The sequence below is a fragment of the Pundamilia nyererei genome, unplaced genomic scaffold (assembly GCF_000239375.1).
Source record: "Pundamilia nyererei isolate P.nyererei 1_Seehausen unplaced genomic scaffold, PunNye1.0 scaffold00062, whole genome shotgun sequence".
Classification (NCBI taxonomy): domain Eukaryota; kingdom Metazoa; phylum Chordata; class Actinopteri; order Cichliformes; family Cichlidae; genus Pundamilia; species Pundamilia nyererei.
The window spans coordinates 100,654-122,400 of NW_005187463.1; the positions used below are offsets into that span (position 1 = coordinate 100,654).

Consider the following 21,747-nt stretch of genomic DNA (forward strand, 5'->3'; position numbering starts at 1 on the left):
GTGTCTAACGAGTGTCGTCATCAAGCACGCCGAACCTCCAGGTTCATAATATTGTTTATTCTTATTAAAATAACGACGTTATTATTATATTGTAGCTCTAAACGCATTATTGTTATTATTAGAACACATCGATGATTTTTTTACTCTCATACACACTACCGCGTCTTCCAATAACGTAACAACGTTAAGCTGTTGTTTTTAAAAAAAAGCTATATTTAACCTTCCCTCTAAGAGATTATTGTCTTTTCTTCCCGTTTCACTGTTCAGACCAAGAAAGCAAACCTCTTATCTCAGGTGATGAACTAGCTGACAGCTCTGGATTGAATTAGCACTGAAACATAATTTGTTTAATGTTCGAAAACAAGTGATATGATCTTAATGTGGTGCACAAAATAAGCCAGGAAATGTTCTCGTGGGATTCTGTTTATAGTCGTTATATTTTCATTTTCTTAATTATGAGAGAAGAAGACAGATGTTATCTGAAAGGCCAGAATCAGTGCGGAAAGTCTTAGTCTAAGAAACTATTTTAATAAACAAACCATTTCCTTCTTTTTTATGATTTAATCATATGCTATTTCTGTACCGTGGGTCTAACCAGTCAGTATTATGTGTAGGTGTAAAAATGAAACCCTGATAAAGGAAGAGAAGTAAAGGGGGTGGTTTAATGTCACACACGCACACACACACACACACACACACGCACACACATCGGGTATCTACCTAGTCATAGATTTTTAAAAAGTACAGATCTAGTTTTGTGCTTCAACTCCAACACCAAAACCTTAATCTGCTTTTCAGTATCATATAAATTCACTGGGCTGGTTTGGACATCCTTTTGGGTTCAGAGCTGTCTAAACTCTTAATTTTATAAAGATTTCTCAGAGATGTTGTCCACAGTTACATAACAGCATCACGCTGCACATCCATGATGTGAATTCTCCATTTCACCACATACAAAAGGTACTCTATTGGAGTGGCATTTGGTGACTGTGAAAGTCATTTGGGTACAGTGAACTCATTGTCATGTTGAAACCAGTTTGAGATGATTTGAGCTTTGTCCTATGCTAATGTGTCCTGTTAGAAGCAGCAATTGGTAAATGTGTACACTGTGGTCAAAAAGGAATAGACATGATCAGCAGCAATAAATCGGTGGGCTGTGGTGTTTAAACAATGCTTAGTTAGTGCTAAGGGGCCCAAAGTGTCCCAAGCAAATATCCCTTAAACTATTATACCACCACATCCAGACTATCCAATCTTCTATCATCCAATGGGTTCGGAAATGCTCTTCTGCATAGTGATTTGAGTTGCTGTTGTTTTCCTATCAGCTTTGAGTCATCAGCTCAAAGCATTTTTCCCAGGCCACTGCAGCTCACTGGATATGTTCTCCTTTTCAGATCATTCTCTGTAAACCTCAGAGTTGGTTGTGTGGGGAAAATCCCACTCAATTTCCTAGTTTCTGAAGTACTCAGACCAGCCACTAACCGTGCCATTTTCAAAATCACTGACAAAGTCGTCATTCTGATGCTCTGTCTGAAGGTCATCTGGACCGGGTCTACATGCTTAAATGGATTCAGTTGCTGTTATGTGATTGGCTGATTAGATACATGGGTTAACAAGTAGTTTAACAGGTGTAGCTAATGAAGTAGCAGGTGACTGTATTTGCTTACAGTCAAAAGAAACGTGAAGCAGTGTTAAAATTCAAAGAAAATAAAGTATGAGAATCCTTGCATTCCTAGGCCATCCTAAATGTTTGAGATTATATATATATAAAAACAAACAAAACAAAAAACACCCAGCACGCCCCTGCGGGCAGCTTATCCTTCAAGCTCGGGTCCTCTACCAGAGGCCTGGGAGCTTGAGGGTCCTGCGCAGTATCTTAGCTGTTCCCAGGACTGCGCTCTTCTGTTATTCCCGCTAGCTCTTAGATATAATAATTTTTTTTTTTAGAAATATAAGTGGAACAGACAAATTGCACATTTTTAAAATATTTATTAATAACTGGAACATAACAAATAATAACAACATAACAGCAAGGACACGAGTTGGTTTACAGAATCATATTTTTCCACAAAGGCTGCCATTACAGTGAAGGACAATGTGAGCTATAACATTAAGTCTACATTAATCCTCGTGTCCTTTCACTGGAGTGGCATTCAAAAGATGATGTTTTCAATGTGAAAAAACAAGAGCAAAAGTAAGAAAAACCCATTCACTGAACATGTCTGCTTTACTTTTCTTTGGTGAGACCAGTTTCAAGACATCTCGCCGGAAAAACACAAAATAAAGGGTCTTTGACATTTTGAGGAGCACAATCCTCTAAAGTAGAAACTTTTTATTTTATTTTTTAAATTTTCAGAATAAGTTCAGCATTTCATTTTTGTCCACTCAATCCCAGCTTTCTACAACAGGTGATGGTAAAGGCGTCCCCTTTAATTCCTGGGCTTGAAACTTCAAAGTCACACATGAACATTTGGAAGCTATTGTAGAAGCAGCACAGGCACTTAAAAGACATTGACACTGACATACAATCTGGTACAATAGTCATGCAGTGATACAGTTTGGCCGACATAACCAGTGAGGTAATAATAATTAACATACTGAAGAGCTGAGTGAAGCATGGTCTATGTTGGTCCAGCTGGTTTCGCAGCAAAAAGACCCCAGTCGGAAAGGTTGCTTACCCGTGCAACAGAAATAAAAGGGAACCAACTTTAGCATCAGATCGTTTATGTACAGTCTTACAGAAATATACACATCTATACCACTTAGTCGTCTTTTCTACAGGGTCGGTCTGTCTTTAGCTATCAAGCTTGTCCACAGCTTTTGCGGGTGAAGGCAAAGCCATCCAGTTTGCATAAACACTATCATTGGCATATCTTGTAAAGACCGGATTAGTGGCATCATGTCTGTTGAGCAGTACCGGGCTCGTCTCGGGCCAGTTGGGGTATGACATGCCTAAAAATGAGAACACATCATTTTTCTGCACTCAGTGAAAGAAAAACAGCGTGCAGACAGTAAGGTTCTCAAACAAAACTCTCCAAAACAAATCCTGATCTGATTCTGAGAAGTGTAAAGTTATGGCTTTGTATTGTATATGCGACACAGAATAAATGATAATATAATTTATTATTTTCCTTTTTTTTTTTTGTCATTTATTAAGCCTGCATTGTTACTATTGCCCCTACATTTCGCTCGGGGCAATATGCAACATGCTGAGAGTTGCATTCAAAAGCCTTACTGTTTCTCTGTTCATCATAATGGATTAAGAGCTAATGTACATTAGAAAGACAGGAAATTTATCACAATCTGGAATTCAAACCACAATGAGTGATTGAATCAGTGAGGACCTGTTTCAAATGTTACACACCGTTTCCTCCAGTGCAAATAAATGACGAGATGAGGACAATGTGGAAATGAATGGGGGGAAACAAACAAAACTATTTACAAATTAAAAATGCAGATGAAGCATGAGTATGAGGAGTGGATTATAAATAAGAATGAAGGGGATTTATATTCAATATTTACAAATATAGCAATTTTTGGTCAGTGCTTGTGTACATTAGAAGCAGGTCCGAATAAAACAAAGAAAAAGTCAAGACACAGGAGCTTTTTTTTTTTTGCTTTTTTTTTTTAAGCTGAGCCTCTCATTTACGATGAAATGGGAGCTATGTCAGCATTAGCGAAAGGCATGCCTAGATCACAGTCACACACACTTGACTACGAAAAAAAAAAAAAAAAAAGCCAATCACAACTTGCCAAAAAAGAGAGCTTGTGTAGTGTGTCCTGTTTCTAAAATCGAGTAAATGCATGGGAGATTCTACCATAGAGCTTGTTTTCAATCCATGTGGAGGGAAGGGTTCGAGGGAGAGGGGCGTTATTACAGTCCACTAGTGGTGTGTCCTCTTCAGAGAGGGCGTCGTCGTACAGCAGGGCATCGGCTGGAGTGGACGCCGCCAGATCCAGGTAATCCTGACAAGAGCAGATGAGGGTGTGATTAGGCTGATTAAGGAGGAGGGGGATTGTAGCATGCAAAGGTCGGACGAGTGACCCGTGCACTGACTGCAAGCTCCAGCAGACATTTCTGCCAAATTGTTCTCTTTACCACATCCAGAGTCTTGCTCATTATCCGGTATTGATAACAGTGAAGAACAAGCCCGCTGCGTTATAGGATGCCTGCATTCCCATCTGCTCAAACGCTCTATATTTAGCCTCACTTCTGCAGCAGGAGCCTGACTGGCATGCTCTGTGATTACACTGCCCAAGGCCACATTTAGGATTGCTCTTCAAACACTAATTATGGTATCTTAGGAGATTTGGGGAGAGTGACAGTTCATACAACATAACACAGCATGTGTCTGTGTGTGTGCTGGACAAAGCACATGCTGTCCTTAAAAAACGATACACTGCTTATTTTAGACCTGCTCCAAATCTGAAAGGAAAACCCCTCAAACTTGTATCTGTCAGATCTTCACTGAAGTGTTGTCAAAATCGCGCCAGTAACACACAGAAAGAGGCTGATTTATAGCTCCCCTGCTTCCTTGCCGGGGAGAGAAATGAATAAAGCACTACAAGGTATTTTAAAGCTTCAACATACCCGACTTTTCACCATCATCTTCTCCAGTTCTTTGCTGATGTCTGCAAACGTCTGCCTCTTGTCCGGTTCTTGCTTCCAGCATCGGAGCATGAGGTTATACCTGGAAAAGAGGAGCACGGTTCAAGTGGGTGAAATACAGTGAGTATCATTTAATCCTCCCAGCTGAGTCATTTCCCCCCGAATGTGGTGCAGGGGAGTTATAACACACAATGGTAATGAGGAGATGCTAAAGTAGATATGATAAAGTGACAGAATAGAGCTCACATTTCCTCCGTGCAGTTCTCTGGTCTCTCCATCCTGTAGCCAGTCTTGAGGAGGTTAAATAGGCGCTCGGGAGCGATACCTGGGTATGGATTTCCTCCCAGAGTGACAATCTCCCACAGCAGCACACCGAAGGACCAGCTGGAATAAAATACAGAAGGTCCTAAGAATATTTCTATGAACAGATAAGAGTGAGACTTGGGGTTTTTTTGCAAATGGAAAACACCCTTAATTGCATTCTTGCCCAAAAAAAAAGCATGCTGATTAATTCATGGGCTTTATTGTCTTATTGTTGTCCAAAATGTCAGAATATTTCCTTTAAGACGTAATTATACTCACACGTCACTTTGTGTTGTGTAAATGTGGTCAAACAAAGACTCTATTGCCATCCACTTAACCGGTATACGGCCCTGAAAAATACAGAGAGATGCTGCTGAGTGACTATATCAGTATATGTACCTGTATCATGACTACTCTTCTCTATTATTTTGTCTACCTTGCTTCTTTTAACATATGAGTCCTCTTCATACACGTCTCTGGACAGGCCAAAGTCAGAGATCTTCATCTTCCGCCCTTCAGCAACAAGGACATTTCGTGCTGCAAGGTCCCTGTGGACAAGCTGTTGGACCAGCACACTCATTTAAAGTGCCTCACATTTTTCTTTAACAGACATTTAAGCTTCTTACAATGAATCTTCCACTGAATTGTTCAAATATTTTACAAAGAAAAACACCAGCTTGGCCTTATACCTTCATTTCTGCCAGGTACTGCATGCCTCTGGAAATCTGCCAGGCAAAGGAGATCAGGTCACCCATGGTGAGAGCCCTGTCGTCTGGGTTCTCCAGGTAGCTTGAGTTTCGGTTGGCATCCCTGCCCATATAGCTCGGGCCAACTTTCCGACTCTCACGAAGGAAATTACGGAGTGACCCATACTTGGCATACTCGACGATGAGATACAATGGACCTATTCAGAGAAGCAGGGCTCTTAGACTCAATGTGCAACACGCATGTTCTGGGATGGGATGGCAAGAAGACGGAGGTCTTACCATCCTGGCTGCAAGCTCCGTACATCTTTATGACGTGCGGGTGGTTGACTTGCTTCAGCAGAGTGAATTCTGACAGCAGGTCACGCAGCTCGCTGTGAGAGGCGTTTTCTGTCACGGAGGAAAAGAGGGGGGATCATAATGATGAAACCACTCACCTCTTCAGACATTCACTCCTCATATATCACAAGTGCTGCTAGGCTTGTCTGGCCTTTGCCTGGGTACTTTTACCTTTAAGCATTTTCACAGCCACAGTGGTGTATCCAGCTTTTCCTTTCAGCCTGAATGCTGTTGCCTTGACAACTTTCCCAAACTCTCCTTCTCCCAGCGTCTTGCCAAGCACAAGGTTTTTACGAGGAAACTCCCACTTTGGATCCTCCTGTTGAGACAAGGCAATGACGGTTTGTACTTCTCAAAAGATTCAACATATGAGACACAGGAGATGAAAGTGCTGGAAGAACCTTACAGGTATTTTAAAGGTTTCGGTCTCAATTGATTCCTGCGAGCCCCGGCGGACATTGTTGGCAGGAAAGCTAATGGGATAGGCTTGAGCTGGCCGACGGAAAGTCATCTCAGCAGATGCTATCGGGGGCTTTGGCGAGTTCTTGTGGTATCGGCGGATGAAGTATGAGGACAGGAGGATGGACACGATGAATGAGAGGAGAAGAGCTGTGGCAATGACGGTCTTACACATTTCATCACATAGCGTCTCTGGAAGAGAGTATGTTGCACAGTTTTAAAGAAAGAAGCACTCAGTGCTTTGCTGATTCAGAGTTAAAACGGAGTGAGTTAATCAGCAGCAGTTCTGTGTGGTTTAGGGAAACTCACGCTCAATGTCATCCTTCTCACAGAAGCATCTTTCTGTGAAGCAGTAGCAGGTTCCATAGCAGGCCTTAATCCCGTTCCCACTCAAGCCTCGTTCATGGCCTCCAATAACGGGCTCCTCTGCAGAGACAAATCCAGCGTGAGCACAGTCTACATAAAGCAGAATGTCCTTATTCTCGCTGTTATACACTGCATGTGTGTTAAAAGGGAAAGCATACTTGTGCAGTCTTGCGGGCAGATTGAAGGATCTTTACTTTCCACTGCATCACAAACACTATCTGGGCATGTCTGCAGGTCAGGGGAGCATGTTGAATAATTTTCAGTTATTCCTGGAATATGAACACAAGAAAAGAGAAACCTCAGCAGAAAACGAGGGGGAAAACAGCCAAGACTGGTAACCAAATTGCAAGTACTTTGCATTCAAAAACCCATTCAAAAGTTGCCTTAACCTGACTGCATGTGTCCTTAACACTGCAACATGCAACGGTTTTAACAGCAGCCTGCACCACAGTGTTGGCTTGCTTTAGCAACAGTAGGGTGTTAGTCACACTTGTTTTTCAGCCAAATTAGGACCATGTTTTGCCACTTCCTGTAGCAAAATGATCTTACTGAAAAGGATACACATGCAGTATTCGGCCCTTTAGCCCTTTAATTTGTTTCATTACTTACACTGAAGAAAACATGTACTCATCTGGTTCTAGTGAACTTCCCCCAAGGTCTCATAATCATTCAGTAATGTTAAAAAGTTACAAGTTAAGGAGAAAAAAGTTTGTCTTTATGAAATATAAAGTACCTTTCTCAGTGCCCTGCCTCCACTGGCATCTGCCGGTTGTTGCCCCCAGGCCTTGGGTAGACTCACAATCTGTTCGCTGCCTGTTCTCTGCACAGGACAGGACCTGCTGGCTCTTCTGACCAGCTTTGATTGCTACGTACAGCAAAGCCAAAAGAGCACATTACCAAATCTTTAAAGGACACTAAAGATCGGGGTAACATGCTTGAAAATAGTCTGCATGTGTGCTTGCTGTGAAGTAGTACCTACCTGTGCCATCTATTTTGATGTGGATCTGAGTGCTCGCCTCCAGCTGTTCGTTTCCCTCCTGAGCAACAACAAGGTACTGCAAGTCCTGGCACTCGGGTTTGCGCAGTGCCTCAGAGTCATTCACATACAGATGTCCCCACTTCCAGTTTGGGGATTGGGTGATGCTTATGGCTGTGTAGCAGGCCTGTGAGTCAGCAGACATGTTCTTATCTGGCACCTCAAGTCGGTATATGACACTGAAGCCATCGAACTGCTGGCAGTTTTCCACACAGATTTTGCCAACCTGACAGGAGTTGGGACAAGAGATTGAAAACGTGAATGACACTGGAGAATACAAGTGTAAGGATGGAATAATGCACACACCTTTTGTAAACAACTGAATACAACAATTTGAAATGCAAATTACTAGTTCATTCCTACATGATCTGAAGAAAAAAAAATCTGCCATTAATTCAAATAATTACATTTAAACTGATTGTGGTACATTTTATAAAGCCAGAATAGTTTTGTTTTTGCTACAAAGTATGAAAATGAACAGAAAACATTTGAGATGTTATTTTTTTACTGCCAGCAGGTGGCAGTCTCTCTGTAGATTTAACGGGAACAGCTCCATTGACCATAAATAAAATGTATTCTTATTCTTCTTATTATTATTATTATTATTATTATTATTATTATTATTATTATTATTATTATTATTATCATCATCAGGATTTTAATGTAACTATAATGTCATAATGTCAAAGGATTGCACTGATGGCCACTTACATTGGATTAGTACTGAACAATAATCAATGGATAAAAGCTACTAAACCTCCCAGAAGTTTTACCTTCTGCTGACTGTAAACAGGTTTGGTTTAAGCAAGACACAGGTGAATATCTTTATTTTTTTAAAACATACAGAGAGATCTGTAGTTGTGAGTTACTGTGTACTAAAGCATGTGCAATGTGATGGCTTATAAAGCCAGTGTACAGCAGGGTTAGTCAAATCAAATGCATTTCCCAATGCATCATAATGGAGCAAGTACCTACAATTCAAGTTCTTGAAGTCTCTCTGTCAGAGTTCAGTATAAAGAAACTGATATGAGGCCACTGATGGTTCATATTGCCTATGACTTTTATCCCTGGTCCCTTTCATAGGCCAACAATGATTCATTTGTTAATTATGTCATGAATACGATCATTAAAAAGATTCAGACTATATCTTTGTCACTGTCCGTGATGCTATCACGATGGAAAGATATTTTTTTTTGTGTGTCCATTAATCCATCCATCTTCTTCTACTACTCCAATTCTTGGGTCGGGCTGGAGCCTATCCCAGCTCTCTTAAAAGTTTATAATAATATATATTTTAATCTAAATCTAGACCAAACACAAAGTTCAAGGTTTGCATGATAAGCAGTCATGCAGTCATGAGTACCTGTGCATAAGGAGAAGCTCTGCGTGAGACTGTGAATATATGTGTGACGTTGGGGAAGTGGATTTGGACGGGTAAGATGGTGACATTAAAGTGCAGCAACACTGTTCCCTCTAGACCGGGATAGGTGGTGTCATTGACCAGGTAGTCGAGTTGCAGGGTGCGATTCTCTGTCACGTGCAGGTTCCTCTTCAGGACCAGCTCTGAAATCAAGAGAAATCGTGAAAAGCCTCATCTCCTAATGTAACTAATTCTCGCGCGCGCAGCCTTGGAGTACTTACGGTAGTTGTGCACAGTCTCTCGAATGCCTTTGGCTTTTTTTTCAGTGAAGGAGTTTTTTATGTCAAATGTTTCCTTTATCCATGGGTCAGTGTTGAGCCAAGTCCCCACATACTTATTGTGGTTGTCGCCTAAGATCGGGGTTAGATCTCTGTCAAAGACATACAAGGAGCCAAAAGTTCCACCCTGAAAAAAAAAAAAGTCACATTGAGAAATTTCAGGCCTCATGTAAACATGAACTTAACCAACACCGCATCTGTACACAATCACCTTCGTCCGATTATAGCTGATGACTACGTCTGCCGAGTCTGTTCCGTTCACATATGGCGCGTTATCATCCTCATCATTGACAAAAACATTCAGCGTCGTTTCCACCTTGATGATGGTGGTTTCTGACTGGACGTTACAAACCAGCAGGAGTCTGTAGCATTCGCTCTCCTCGCGGTCCAGCTGAGCGTTTACCACCAGCTCTTTGTTGTCGTTTACAGCAAAAGGTCCCGGAGGGTCTGCAGAAAAAAGGAACAAAATTAAACAAAACAATCGAACAAACGAGCCTGCATGTGCACGCAACCACATGAATCAGGTGGCATACTGAATATGACATAAAAGCAGCATCGTAAAACATCTCAATGGAGCTAAACCAGGGTCAAAAGTTTCATTCATTTGAAAAAGTTTGTTGAAACTGAAACTCTAAGTGTTGATATTTAAAACATAAAAAATTACAACTAAAAAAAAATGAGCACTTTGGTTGAAAATGGCCTCCGCTCCTTCACGGGATGCTGCCGGCATCAGCCAAAATGTAAAAACACTACTTCTGATTATCCTATGATGGACTATATTGGCGGGTAATACACACATACATACATATACATGCATACATATGTAGTTGTACATATGGTTCTCCTTTCACAAGATAATATGTTTTTGGTCCGATGTGTCTAACCTGATTCCACACTGTAAGAGATGGTGTAGTTTGGGCAGACATTGAGTCTGGTGAGACGCTGTAGCTGCCGCAGGGCTCCTGGGAACCTGTTTTCCATGATGTGTGGGTTGGACGTATCTCTGTGTGGGAAGCAGAGTTCCTTCGTATCTGTCTGAGCACACTGAGGCAATGTGGCATTGACAAAGTCCAAGGTGATCTGCACAGGTTTCCGCATGAGGCAAAAGGGCTTGTTGGTGAACTCAGATCGCACCATGGCATTCAGGAATAACTTTCTCACAGACCACGACCTTTGATCTGATGGGACACAGAGCCAAAACAAAAACAAGAGGCATTTTAATCTCAGACAGTGCTTTTTTTGATGACACAGCTCTTCTTTGCTTTTATGCAATCACATTATCATCCTGAACTCGAAGCCAGAGCATTATTGGTATGCGAAGAGCATAAATGTCCAAAAACTAATTTACTCTTGTGTGTAGCGAATACCTGGCACTGAAATAGGACTGTGCATTACCATCAAAAGCCTTGTATCCAACTCACATAGCTGGGCAAAGTCGCTCTCCTCCAGGGTTTTGTTCAAGAATAGTGTCCCGGTGTTGATGTTCATGTAGAACCAGGAGCTGTAGTGTGGAGGCGTGGCAGTCTTTGTTGGGCACAGGTAGAAGTGTGGCTTCTCAGTTTTATCGTCCCGCATGGCGTGGACCTGGAGGATGGGTGTCCCGGCCTGCTGCCCAACATATACAGTCTCAATGTACTCCTTCTGAGGGAAGTACAGACACGTCGCTCCTGCACCAAGTGGACATGAAATAACCAGATGTTTAAAATTTGGCAACCAAACGAATCACAGGAAAAAAGTGTTATTATTATTGCTTTTAAGGAAAATGTTACCATAACTGAAAAATAAGGCATGATTACATTGCAGATGCTGATGACAGCGTATCAGACATCTCTTTCTGGATGTTTAACTGAGTCAACAATACCCACTGACAATGCCATCTGGGCACTGAATGGAAATCAACACATACATGGACTACGACAGGTCCAGGTTTTTTTTATCTTCTAATATATCTTTCATCTCTCTCCCACGTTAGCGGAAATTGAAAGCAGGGCTCAAATGACACTTATGCAGCTCCTTTAATGAATTTCTCATGTGGTCAATAACATGTGGTTTCCGATTCTCCTTGTGTTCACCTTGAAAAGTTTAATTACAAGGAATAACATGATACGGAGGAGACATGTATCACTGCCTGCAAGTCTGTGTGTGCGTGTGTGTGTGTGTGTTGGGGGGGTTGACGAGTAATCCATAAAGCAAAATAGCAGGCTGCGTGTGTGTTTTACAGGAAAATGGAGATGCGAGTGTTCCTTCTGTAATTATATCCCTGTTGTGTTCCTCTTTGATGACGGTAGGCGACCATTTAGGGAACGCACTAATGTCATTAGCAGACAGCAAAACTAGATTTTCTATTTCTGTTGGTGCAGTTGAAGCCTCGGCTCTGGTTTCAGACATTGATTTAATTTTGAGGGGCTTAGATGACAGGAGGCCGAGCTGATGGATAAAATGTGGCCGTCCTTCCTCAAGGATGGAGATACGCTCAATGAGGCTGCAGACCTTTTTATTAAAAGTGTTCCGGAGGCAAAACAAACAGCAGGGCTCATGTTTGTTAATCTTGGTGGGGATGGTGGGAGCCGGTTTCATGACCAGGGATGATTTTTCCATCCCCTAAATCTATTACAGCCAAAATGCAGTCATTCACACTCATACTATTGACTGTATTTTATTATATTTCCATTGCATCTTAGCTTATTTTTACTATTTCATACCATGAAAAGGTCTGAAATAGGTAATTGGCTTCATGATGCATAAAAGATTTCTGAGAAATTGTACAAAAGATTTGAGGGAAAAAATAGAAAAAAAGTAAAGAACTGCCCACAGATTATTTTAGGTTGTAATTATACTCAGTTTATACAGTTAAAAGGTATGAAACACATGAAAAGACGCGTAATCTGAGCATCAGGGCTTCAACTGTATACCCAAAACAACCATTAGAGGGGGCTGTTATCACAGTGGCACGGGCTCGAAAAGCAGCTTAATCATTATCATAATATATTACTGCTCTAATGTCTCTACTGCTTGGATAAGATGTTAAACGATTGGACTCATTTCTATTTGACAGGTCAGAAAAGACTCCCACTACTCTCTACAAGCCCTCATCGGATGCATACAGACAATTTAATTAATCTACAGAAATCTTACAGACGACGGCCACAAATTGAATACAGCAGATGACAGCAGCTCTGCAAATAAAGCTACATGGTCCAACGTGTTAACCAGCGGGAGCTGAACACATTTATGAAGGCAGGCATTGGCTGCAAGCCACAGTGGCCGGACCCCCTGCAACACAACTCGTTTATATCATTCAAAATTCAATTTCTTTCTAGGACAGAAGCCAACAGAAAGCAAGCAGTTTATATCAAAACTAATTAATTGAATGCATCAAGCAGGCCCATCCGAGCAAATGGCATCTTTGGTCTGTGAAGCCATGATGATGCTTTTCCAAGGCATGACTCATTACCTTCTCTAAATGATGCACAAGAATGGCAGAAATACAGCTGGTGGTGACATTTTCACCTATTATATTCATGTCTAAATAATGACCGAAAAGATTAAAAAGACGTTGCAGAGGCTTCATTTCCATGCTTTGTCTCTGAACCGCTAAAGAACGTTCTTTCCGGATTTTAGTGGGCTGTTTTGGAACAGCCTTGGCCTGTTATTGCTCACAGTGTGTAAACATTAGCATCATAAGCAGATGTTTTACAGCCTTCGATCACCTATAAAACTCATGCTGAGCTTCTGCATACAGTGTCATTCCTTTGAAAGTAATTTTGCAAACAGAGAGTGTTTAAACAGGACAATTCATGTAGCAATCCATGTTTACTGTAGATATCATGTACCGCCGAGTGGATAGTGAAACTGGATTTATCCAACGCTGAAAAACAGGAACACGAAACAGTGGAAAACCCTCTTACGTCTCTATAAACGTGTGCGCTTCCTGGTTGTCGTTTACGATCGCAGTCTCCATGAGTTAATCGTGCCTGGGCGCGCGTGTGTTTGTTTTTGTCTCGTATTATAACTGCAAAAGAACAAAAAGGACAAAAGCTCATCACAAAATGTGAAACCACGCTCCCCGTCAGCCACAGACCACAGCATGTCTGGGACAGGTCTGAGCTGATAGGGTGGGACGCCCTCCATCGTCCCAGACAAAGACAGGAACTCAATTAGCTCAATGCGTGCTTCGCCTGATAGATTTACTAGCTATGAGCTCATGTGCTGGAGTAACCCACTGGCTTACTAATCTACCTCCGATCCTCAATGAAACAAAATGTGGATCTCCCACTCAGACGTCCTCACTGAGCATCCTTGTCAGCAGCGTGGCAGATGAGGAAACGTGACCCTGCCCGGCTGCTGCTGTGTGATAACTTGACATTATAATTGCGTTCTTAGTCTGGACCTCCAACAGTAAGAGCTCAGCTTCGTGCCCCTTTTTCTCCCAAGGTCAATGAGGTCTGCGTCTGCCCCTGGTAACGACCCATTGGAAAGGCAGTGTATCTGGCAGCATATCAATCAATAACCACACTAATCAACAGTGATGCTGATTGTTTTCCACTGATGACACAGACAGAGAGAAAAGCTGCACAAGTGCAATCACGTCCGCCGAACATAATATTGGAGTTGCTTAGGCATCTTGTGCGTGGACGCTGAAACATTACTTCTACTGTGCACGTGTAATTTCACAGCCTGCTCCACAATTTAGCCCATCAATATCCACATTTTCAAGGAATCCATCATCTTTTACAAAGAAGCTGTAGCCAGGCACATTAAGGAGCAGTTCACCCAGTTATATCACGGTGATATAAATAATAATCACTCGGAAACATATCGTGATTGCTCTGCTTCCAGAGATGTTGCTGCTGCTGGAATGGTTTTCTTCAGAGATTCAATTAGCTAAAAAGCTGCACATTCGACTATAATTCCACTTATGAAAGCTAATATTGATCATAATGTTTTGAAATCTTTCCCCCTCCTCTGTTTCCTGTCCTATTATGCTCAAATGCTTCATCGTATCACACTGGTTTCAGAACCTGGATTTATATAGGCATGACTCTGATGCTTTTCAATCTTTCAAAACAACACGTGTAATAAGGAAAGAAAGTCATTTCCTGTCATAATGACACAGACATCGAAGTTTTCATCCGATTAATAAGATAGCTGATCTGAGTTTGGAAAAGGCAGCCGGGCTCCAGGTAGATTACTCAGTTTACCATGATGCATACCGTAACATAATAATCAATTACCACATAATGTAATCCAATTATTCCCCAGAGAATACAAGAGCTGAGGTCCAATGAACCATGTTCATCAGTCATCAAGAAATCTAATAGGACCTCTCCTTAGGGGTTAGCTGCAAGTACAAACTCAGTTTAAGGATTCCTCTGGGGAGGACTGTGGCATCAAAAATTGAACACGTGGTACATCATGGAGCTCCAGACTGAGTTTGATGAAGCAGTCATTAGGTTGCTTTGATAAAATCATCTACCCTCACCACAGCAGTGGTAAAAAGCCATCAGATTTACTGACATGTACACAGAAGGAGGCAAATACTCTAAATGCCCGTGTCAAAACACAGAGAGCTTATTTATATTTGCATAAATAGCTCACAGCCACAGGTTTCATAAAGGGTTTAGCTTAAAGTACCAGATTTGGGAAAGAATTGCTTTACAGCCTGTTTTAACACTACACCAAGCAGTCTAGACTCATGCTACCAGCTCTTTGAGACTGTATTTATCATCTACATTTAGCATTACTCTGTACTCTGAATGCTAACATCAGTAACGCTGCATCATGGTGACAATGCCAGTGTTTGTATTGTAGCATCTTCTAATCAGTGCTAAATACGGTCTGAGATTGATGGAGATGTCATTAGTTGTGCAGTTACTGGACAAATTAAAATCTTGACCTAATTATTGTGCTCAATAAAGCAAACCAAAAAAATAATAATCACGGGATCATTAAGATCATCGGGATTCATTTTCTCAGAGCCATGAATGTCTGTACACATTTCCAAGGCGATCTATCAAGTAGCTGTTAGATTATTTTAGTCGGGTGCAAAATGAGCAGGCAAAAACAACAGAGCAACACTGCAGTGAGAGAAAAACTAACAAGGCTGAACACAGTCACGTGTATCACTTACACATACTGTGCATCAGAAGCATCAACAGGCTTGTTGTTTCAAAGAAGCAAACACAGCAAAAATGCATTAATATATAAGGTGTCCTAACTGTGGGAATCATCAATGCACCAGCGTCATTAAATGGCACTACTAAGATGAGTCGCCACTATTCGCACTGCTAGACTATGACTGCTTGTTACGACTATCCTAACATGAGAGAATCTGGTAGAAACAATGGGAAAAGTCGCTGCTTTATGCCGGGGAGTGGAGATCACTGAACTACCAGCACAAAGGGAAGTGGAGCTTTCAGAGTTTCTGGCATTGGCAGGTGGTTGCAGAGGACGGAAAAAAGATTTCCAGCATGTTTATCCATTTTAGTAAAAAGAAGGACCAAAAAAATGGATGCCAAAGTGGGGCTGGAAGAGGATGGGGGAAAACAGCAACATAAGTTTGAATCAGCAGCATTTATGGAAAATGTTAATTTAAGGACATTTTCCACTATTATGATTTGCTCTCTTTAGAGAGATTGCAGTAAATGTGCAAATTTGATTCTGGCACCAGTATGGCAGTAGAGTCACTCCCATTTTTGCAGTGTCACACACACCATGTGGACTCAGATAAGCAGGGCCTGTGCTTTGTTTTACTTATTGTTGTAATGACGGGTCAAACACGATGTGCACTGCTGCACGACTGGAAAACAACTTGTCAAGACCCATGTGAAACCAGAGGACTAAATGCCCCGAGGGTAAAATCTCAATCAATGTCTCCTTGTCCTTTCACCACAGCAAATTAGATTCTACCCATGCATGAGAGCGAAGTGTGACCCTGAACTGACTAGAGGATCAGACACAGGGGTTTGACAGGTAGGAGCGGCATCCGTGCGACGGCAGAAATGGCAGCCTAGGATTAGAGGTCGGGACTCTCAGGAGTCTCAAGGCAGTAGCAGTGATTTGGATGAAAGTTATTTCAAAAACCGTGGGTCCACTTTGGCTGGGAAGCTCGAAGGATGAGAGTCTTGTGACTGATAAAGTGGGAAAATCGGGAGAAGACAAAGCAGCCTAAAGTGCTGCAGCTGTTCCAACAGGTATCAGAGTGTCTGTGGCTGACAGCATGTTTACTGTCGCTCATGAGCTTAAAAAAAGAGGGAACACGCCAGCTAGCTCTGGTTTTGAATCAAAATAATATAGTCTGTTGTTTGCCACATTTTGAAAAAAAAAGAAACTTTTTGCTATAGCAAGTTTTAAGAATCACAATATGTTTTTTCTAAGATGCAAAAAAGAAAAGCACTCCTGTTGACGTAGCTCGGTAAAAAAGATCTAATCTACTTGCATAATGATGTTTCCCACTCACACTCAAATAAACACAGTGACAACAAGCGTGGAAAATTGACAATATTTATCATGCATCCATGAGGAACACAAGACAGAAGCTTTACTTAATTACATCGTGCTGTAAGGGGCTAAATCCAATAGCACCACGTATCAAATGAGATCTGTTGGTCTGGTACTTCTCCAGAGGAAAAGATGCTGATGAAAATGATCGCTTTGAGTTAAAGGGAAGGAGGAGCACTATACCTCTATGTTATGGTTTCACCGGTCAGAGGGCGAGGAAGGGTCAGAGATACCGTAACAAGGTCACGGTGGAAGCAAAACAGATCAATGCTTTTACGTGAAAACATCTGTGGCACTTTTTTGTGTAAGAGATTACACAAATGTGTGTGTTAAAAAGGGGGAGTGGATTTTGGCTTTGACCAGGATCCGTCACAAAATGTATTTTCAACTCAAAACGCTTATAAAGCTGCCAGCTGATGCTGAAGGCCAAATCTAATTAATAAATGGTTGTTTCAGTGAGCTCTCCAGATTTCCTCAAAATGTAAATAAAAACAAAGTAACGACGAGCCAGATATTCCTTTCTTTGGTCTTTTTTGTTCACACAGAAGTGCATGTGACTGCACGATCTCTAACGACGTAAGCACAGAGACAGAAGAGCAGCTGCAACCTTAGTGGCAGCTAATGGGAATCCTCATAAAGAACAATGAATAGAGGCGTCCCAGCTCCCAGTTCACTTCAGCTTATGTCTTGAACTACTTTACTTTGGTCTTAAGTGCAGGGCAATGTCTCAGGAACATTTAAAAATGCTGATTGCTACAAAAGTGAGCACTGATTGCCAATTTCCTTTGTTTGATGATCTCAGCGAGAAACACTAAACTAATCAGTAAACTGGAACCTGGAGCAGGAGTTATATAAACCCCACCGGGAAATTCCTTTGTAATAGCCATTCATGACTGTGCCATTTGTACAATTACATTGAAGATCAGAAAAACTAAAGTTAAACTAAATTGACAAATGCATATGTATATTTATGTGGAACTTCATGAGTGGACGAGATCACAGGAAGGAAAGACCTCCTATGGCATCCAGTGGCGCATTTAGTTAGTCTTAGTCTGGCAAGTGGAACAGTGTGCAGGGTGGGATATATTGTCCGTATTGAAGATACATTTTTGGCAATATCTTCCTCTCTGCAATGAGGGAGACTTCTGAGTTTGAACTCCAAAAAATATCTAAATCATGGCCTCACATACAGTAAAGGAAAAGGGCCTTGGCAGGACAGAGAGTTTCATTTTATCCTAGTTATTTGCCCTCCTCATTTCCACCATCCCTCATATAATATACAAGAATGATAGGAGTCCTCGATCTTTTCGAGGCCACTGCTAACTCCTTTCTCAATGCTAAGCTGGAGCTGGATAAGTTCACACCAGACCACAAAACCGTCTACCACCTTCTGGTAAAACTGCAGAGAGCTTACCAAAGTAGTACCACTGAAATTTAAAGCAAAAATATTCTTTAGATTCAATCAGTGACTAAAACAGCAATAAAAATCCACATTAGACGTAATGTGATGCAAAAAGTGCATCACAACATGACTCATTTACTTGGAAAATGACTAATATGTAAAAACCATTTAGTGATTTAAGATGTTTTAAAGGAGTCACAACAGGCAGAACATCCTCACAAAGTGGGGTAAAATAAAAACAATCATCGATCCGGTAAAATCAGACTATGTCACTTTGTGGCAAGCCCGGCAGCAGCCCAAGCGGCCCGTCCGCTTGCATAACAGGCGATATTTTCCTGAAGAAAACAAACAGCCAGTGTTTGCCCAGAGATAGGAGCAGCTGCTGCACACCTGCCCATGGCTCGCCTCTTCTCCTCCCTGAACAAGTGTAGGTCTTTTGTTGCAACAAACAGGCAGGTGATGGGCGCCACATTCACGTAGGGTGCAGCTTTCAGCACCCATTTAATTACCAACACGTCCTTGACACATGAAGTGCAACGAGACCAGCCCTTTTCTTCTATAAATATCAGGAGAAACGCCTGCTTTGGTGACTGTGCAAGCAGAGCCCAGCAGGAAAAGCCATGTGGATGCATGTAAGGTCTGTAAGAACAGCATGCGTGTCTGACTGTGTGTGGACTATGGACTGATTAAACAGCGCGTGTAACAGTGAAAAAATAATCAGAGGACACTGCATAAAAGTGTTCTACCTTAACAGTTGCATTAATCTTTTTAACTACTCTGCAGAAAACTGCTCCCCTGGGTGATTAAGTAGGCCTGTAGTTTATTGCAGGAAAAAACCAGCAGTGCTCCATACACATAGAAATGAACATCTTTTTATACATCCCAGATCCACTCAAAGACTTTGATCATAATGCTTGTTTGCCTCCCTTTATAAAAGCACTGATAACCTCTGAAGTCCAAAAAACACCCTGTATTTGTTCGAGCATCTGACAAACTGGCGGCACAGTCCTGAACTATGAGGGACACTTTAAATATAGACTTCATGAGAGGGCAGTGTTAGTGCAGTTGGGCTGTGGGATTGTGGACGGGATTATAATATTATGATATATGGCTGCATTCATTCTACTCTACGTTTCATTGTTGTCATGCCACGCATAGCCAGCGCACAATGCAAGGATCACTTTTCTGCTGTGTGGCACAGTGCTGGCGTTGTGTTCGTGCCCTTTCAGATACTTCGTCGGGGGAAAAAGGCCTTAAAAATCACTCAGCTTCCAAAATGCTGCAATTTAGCTTTTCACTTGAGCAGCCCTGTGTATTTGTCAGTTGCAATCTAGACTTCATGTTCAGTGGCTCGCTCTGTGGCAGCACCTATTTCTCTTCACCTTGGCCAGCTTTGCAGATACTAAATATAAATGTTAAATAAACATATTTTAATTCCTTCTGCGCTAAACGGTCTCTCTGGCAGAAAGGTCAGTAAGAGACGGAGATAAAAACTCAAAGACTAAAGCTAATGCTGTCTGAATAATTTATAATACTAAGGATGAACGCGTTTAAAATAAGAAGCGAACATTAAATCGTCTCCTCTGTATTAATAGTTAAGACCAGAGCATTTATTTTGTTTTCAAAAACGTTCGGACACACTAGTGCAACATTTAGCATTAGTTTGCAACTTCATCGTGCGCTCCTTCACCCTTTTCCAGTGACAGGAGAACTGATGATGAACCTTACCTTCCAGAAGCAGCAGCAGAAACAGCGCGACGATGTTTCCCCGAGAGAAACCACAACTTGACCCCATATTCGCGAACCATAGGTGAAAGTTTCTGAATGAAAAGACGATCCAAAAAAAGTTCCTCTGGGCGAAAATTAAATAATAATAATGATAACAAGAGCAATAATCAAACCGATAAAATATACAAAGATGGGGGGTATAAACCAGTGCGCGCTCTGCGTCCAGATGAAGTCCTCAGTGTCCCATAGACGGGCTGCTGTGTTGAGGCTACAGAGGCTGCTGCTGGGCTGACTGGCTGGTCTGGTGGGGGGAGGTGGGGGGGGAGGAGGAGGTTCACTGCTTCACTACTCACTGCCCCGCTGCTTCCGCAGAAGCAGGGCGGCATAGCATCTACAGGAAATTTAAGAGCATAATTTAACAGCAGGTCAGTCATCTCATTAAGGATCTGCGCGGGGGAGGTGGTGGGGCGTAATTATTAACAATTATGACTGGGCGCGTAATGGTTCACTTTAAAGGCACAGGCGCTCTTTAAAGGTGGGCATCAGGTGTGCTCGTTTTAGTAACCGGTTCATTAAAACAGCCGTGTGATAATTGTAATTGTGCCTTTTTGTTTAATTTTGCTAAGCTTGAAGTAGCTTCGATGAATTCGTTTGTTTAATTCGGTTGAATAAAAAATAGACTTTGAGCACAATGTTCCAGTTGGTGGCAAGAATTAAGTGAAACTCCTGCCAGTGAAGTGACAGGGCTAAGTTGTTGTTGTTGGGTTTTTTTGCCTAGACATTTTATTGCATCCAAGTACTCCATGTGCATAATTAACACTCCCCAGCTGAGTAGAAGTCCTCTGCAGTCTTTGGATCAAAGTCCCAGAATGAAATCAGGGGGTTAAATGATGTGGGACCGTTCCTCTCTCAGGTCTGAGTGTGTGTGCGTGTATGTCAGAAGCTGAGGGTGTGTTAAAGAGCGGGATCTCTGTGTGACTGAACAGTGAGGAGATAGCGTGGAGTGATGCATTGCTGCAGCCTCGGGCCAGGACACCAGTCACTCTCTCAGCAGTGTCTTTCCAATCAATGTCTCTGCATGGAGCAAAAACACAAAGGCTCACTGGGCTACAGAAGATAAAGGGGGCTTTCTCAGACGCTTCACTAACTTTCACCAACTGGGAGAAAATATAATGGCTGCTACTTACAGTGCTTACATTTTCACCTCCCCTCACTGAGCCGTCAGTATCTTAAAGAAGACTTTAAAAACAATATGCCCTTAAATTGGTGATCACAGGAAGGTTAAAGGAGAAAATTAGCTGTGAAGCTGTAAAGAAAGAGATGGCATTTTAACAAAGCTAGATAGGTTGTATGCTTCTGTACGTTGGATACGAAAAGAGTAACCTGTGAAATTGGTTTTATTGTTAATACTTTGTTTTGAAATCAAGCATATAGTTAGGGCTGGATCAGGTGACGCTGAATCCAACCATGCACTGAATGTTTCATTTTCACTCGCTATGTTTTTATACACCTCTGCACATAATCATGAGTTATTATTCATCTCTGGCTCTCTTACATGGCACGTCTTTGTCTTGTCTTCCTCCCCTCATCTCTAACTGGTCAC

At 41.8% G+C, this 21,747-nt stretch overlaps 1 protein-coding gene across 2 annotated transcripts; it reads right to left on the reverse strand.

Annotated features, from left to right (window-relative positions):
- Positions 1 to 1,974: 1,974 nt before the first annotated feature.
- ret (ret proto-oncogene receptor tyrosine kinase) lies at positions 1,975 to 20,508 on the reverse strand. Of its 2 annotated transcripts, XM_005735047.2 has the most exons (21): positions 20,350 to 20,508; positions 20,145 to 20,236; positions 10,936 to 11,181; positions 10,399 to 10,692; positions 9,726 to 9,961; positions 9,458 to 9,641; positions 9,180 to 9,379; positions 7,760 to 8,042; positions 7,514 to 7,645; positions 6,939 to 7,049; positions 6,724 to 6,840; positions 6,362 to 6,606; positions 6,127 to 6,274; positions 5,899 to 6,006; positions 5,602 to 5,816; positions 5,349 to 5,471; positions 5,192 to 5,262; positions 4,856 to 4,993; positions 4,592 to 4,691; positions 3,819 to 3,966; positions 1,975 to 2,952 (listed from the first exon to the last, which is right to left on the reverse strand). In XM_005735047.2, the coding sequence occupies exons 2-21, from the start codon at positions 20,209 to 20,211 to the stop codon at positions 2,795 to 2,797; spliced, it is 3,324 nt and encodes a 1,107-aa protein (XP_005735104.1). In that variant the 5' UTR covers positions 20,212 to 20,236; positions 20,350 to 20,508; the 3' UTR covers positions 1,975 to 2,794. The 2 variants fall into 2 exon arrangements, with proteins under 2 accessions (XP_005735104.1, XP_013766818.1); XM_013911364.1 differs by having other exon boundaries at positions 20,145 to 20,508.
- Between the last annotated feature and the right edge of the window lie 1,239 nt (positions 20,509 to 21,747).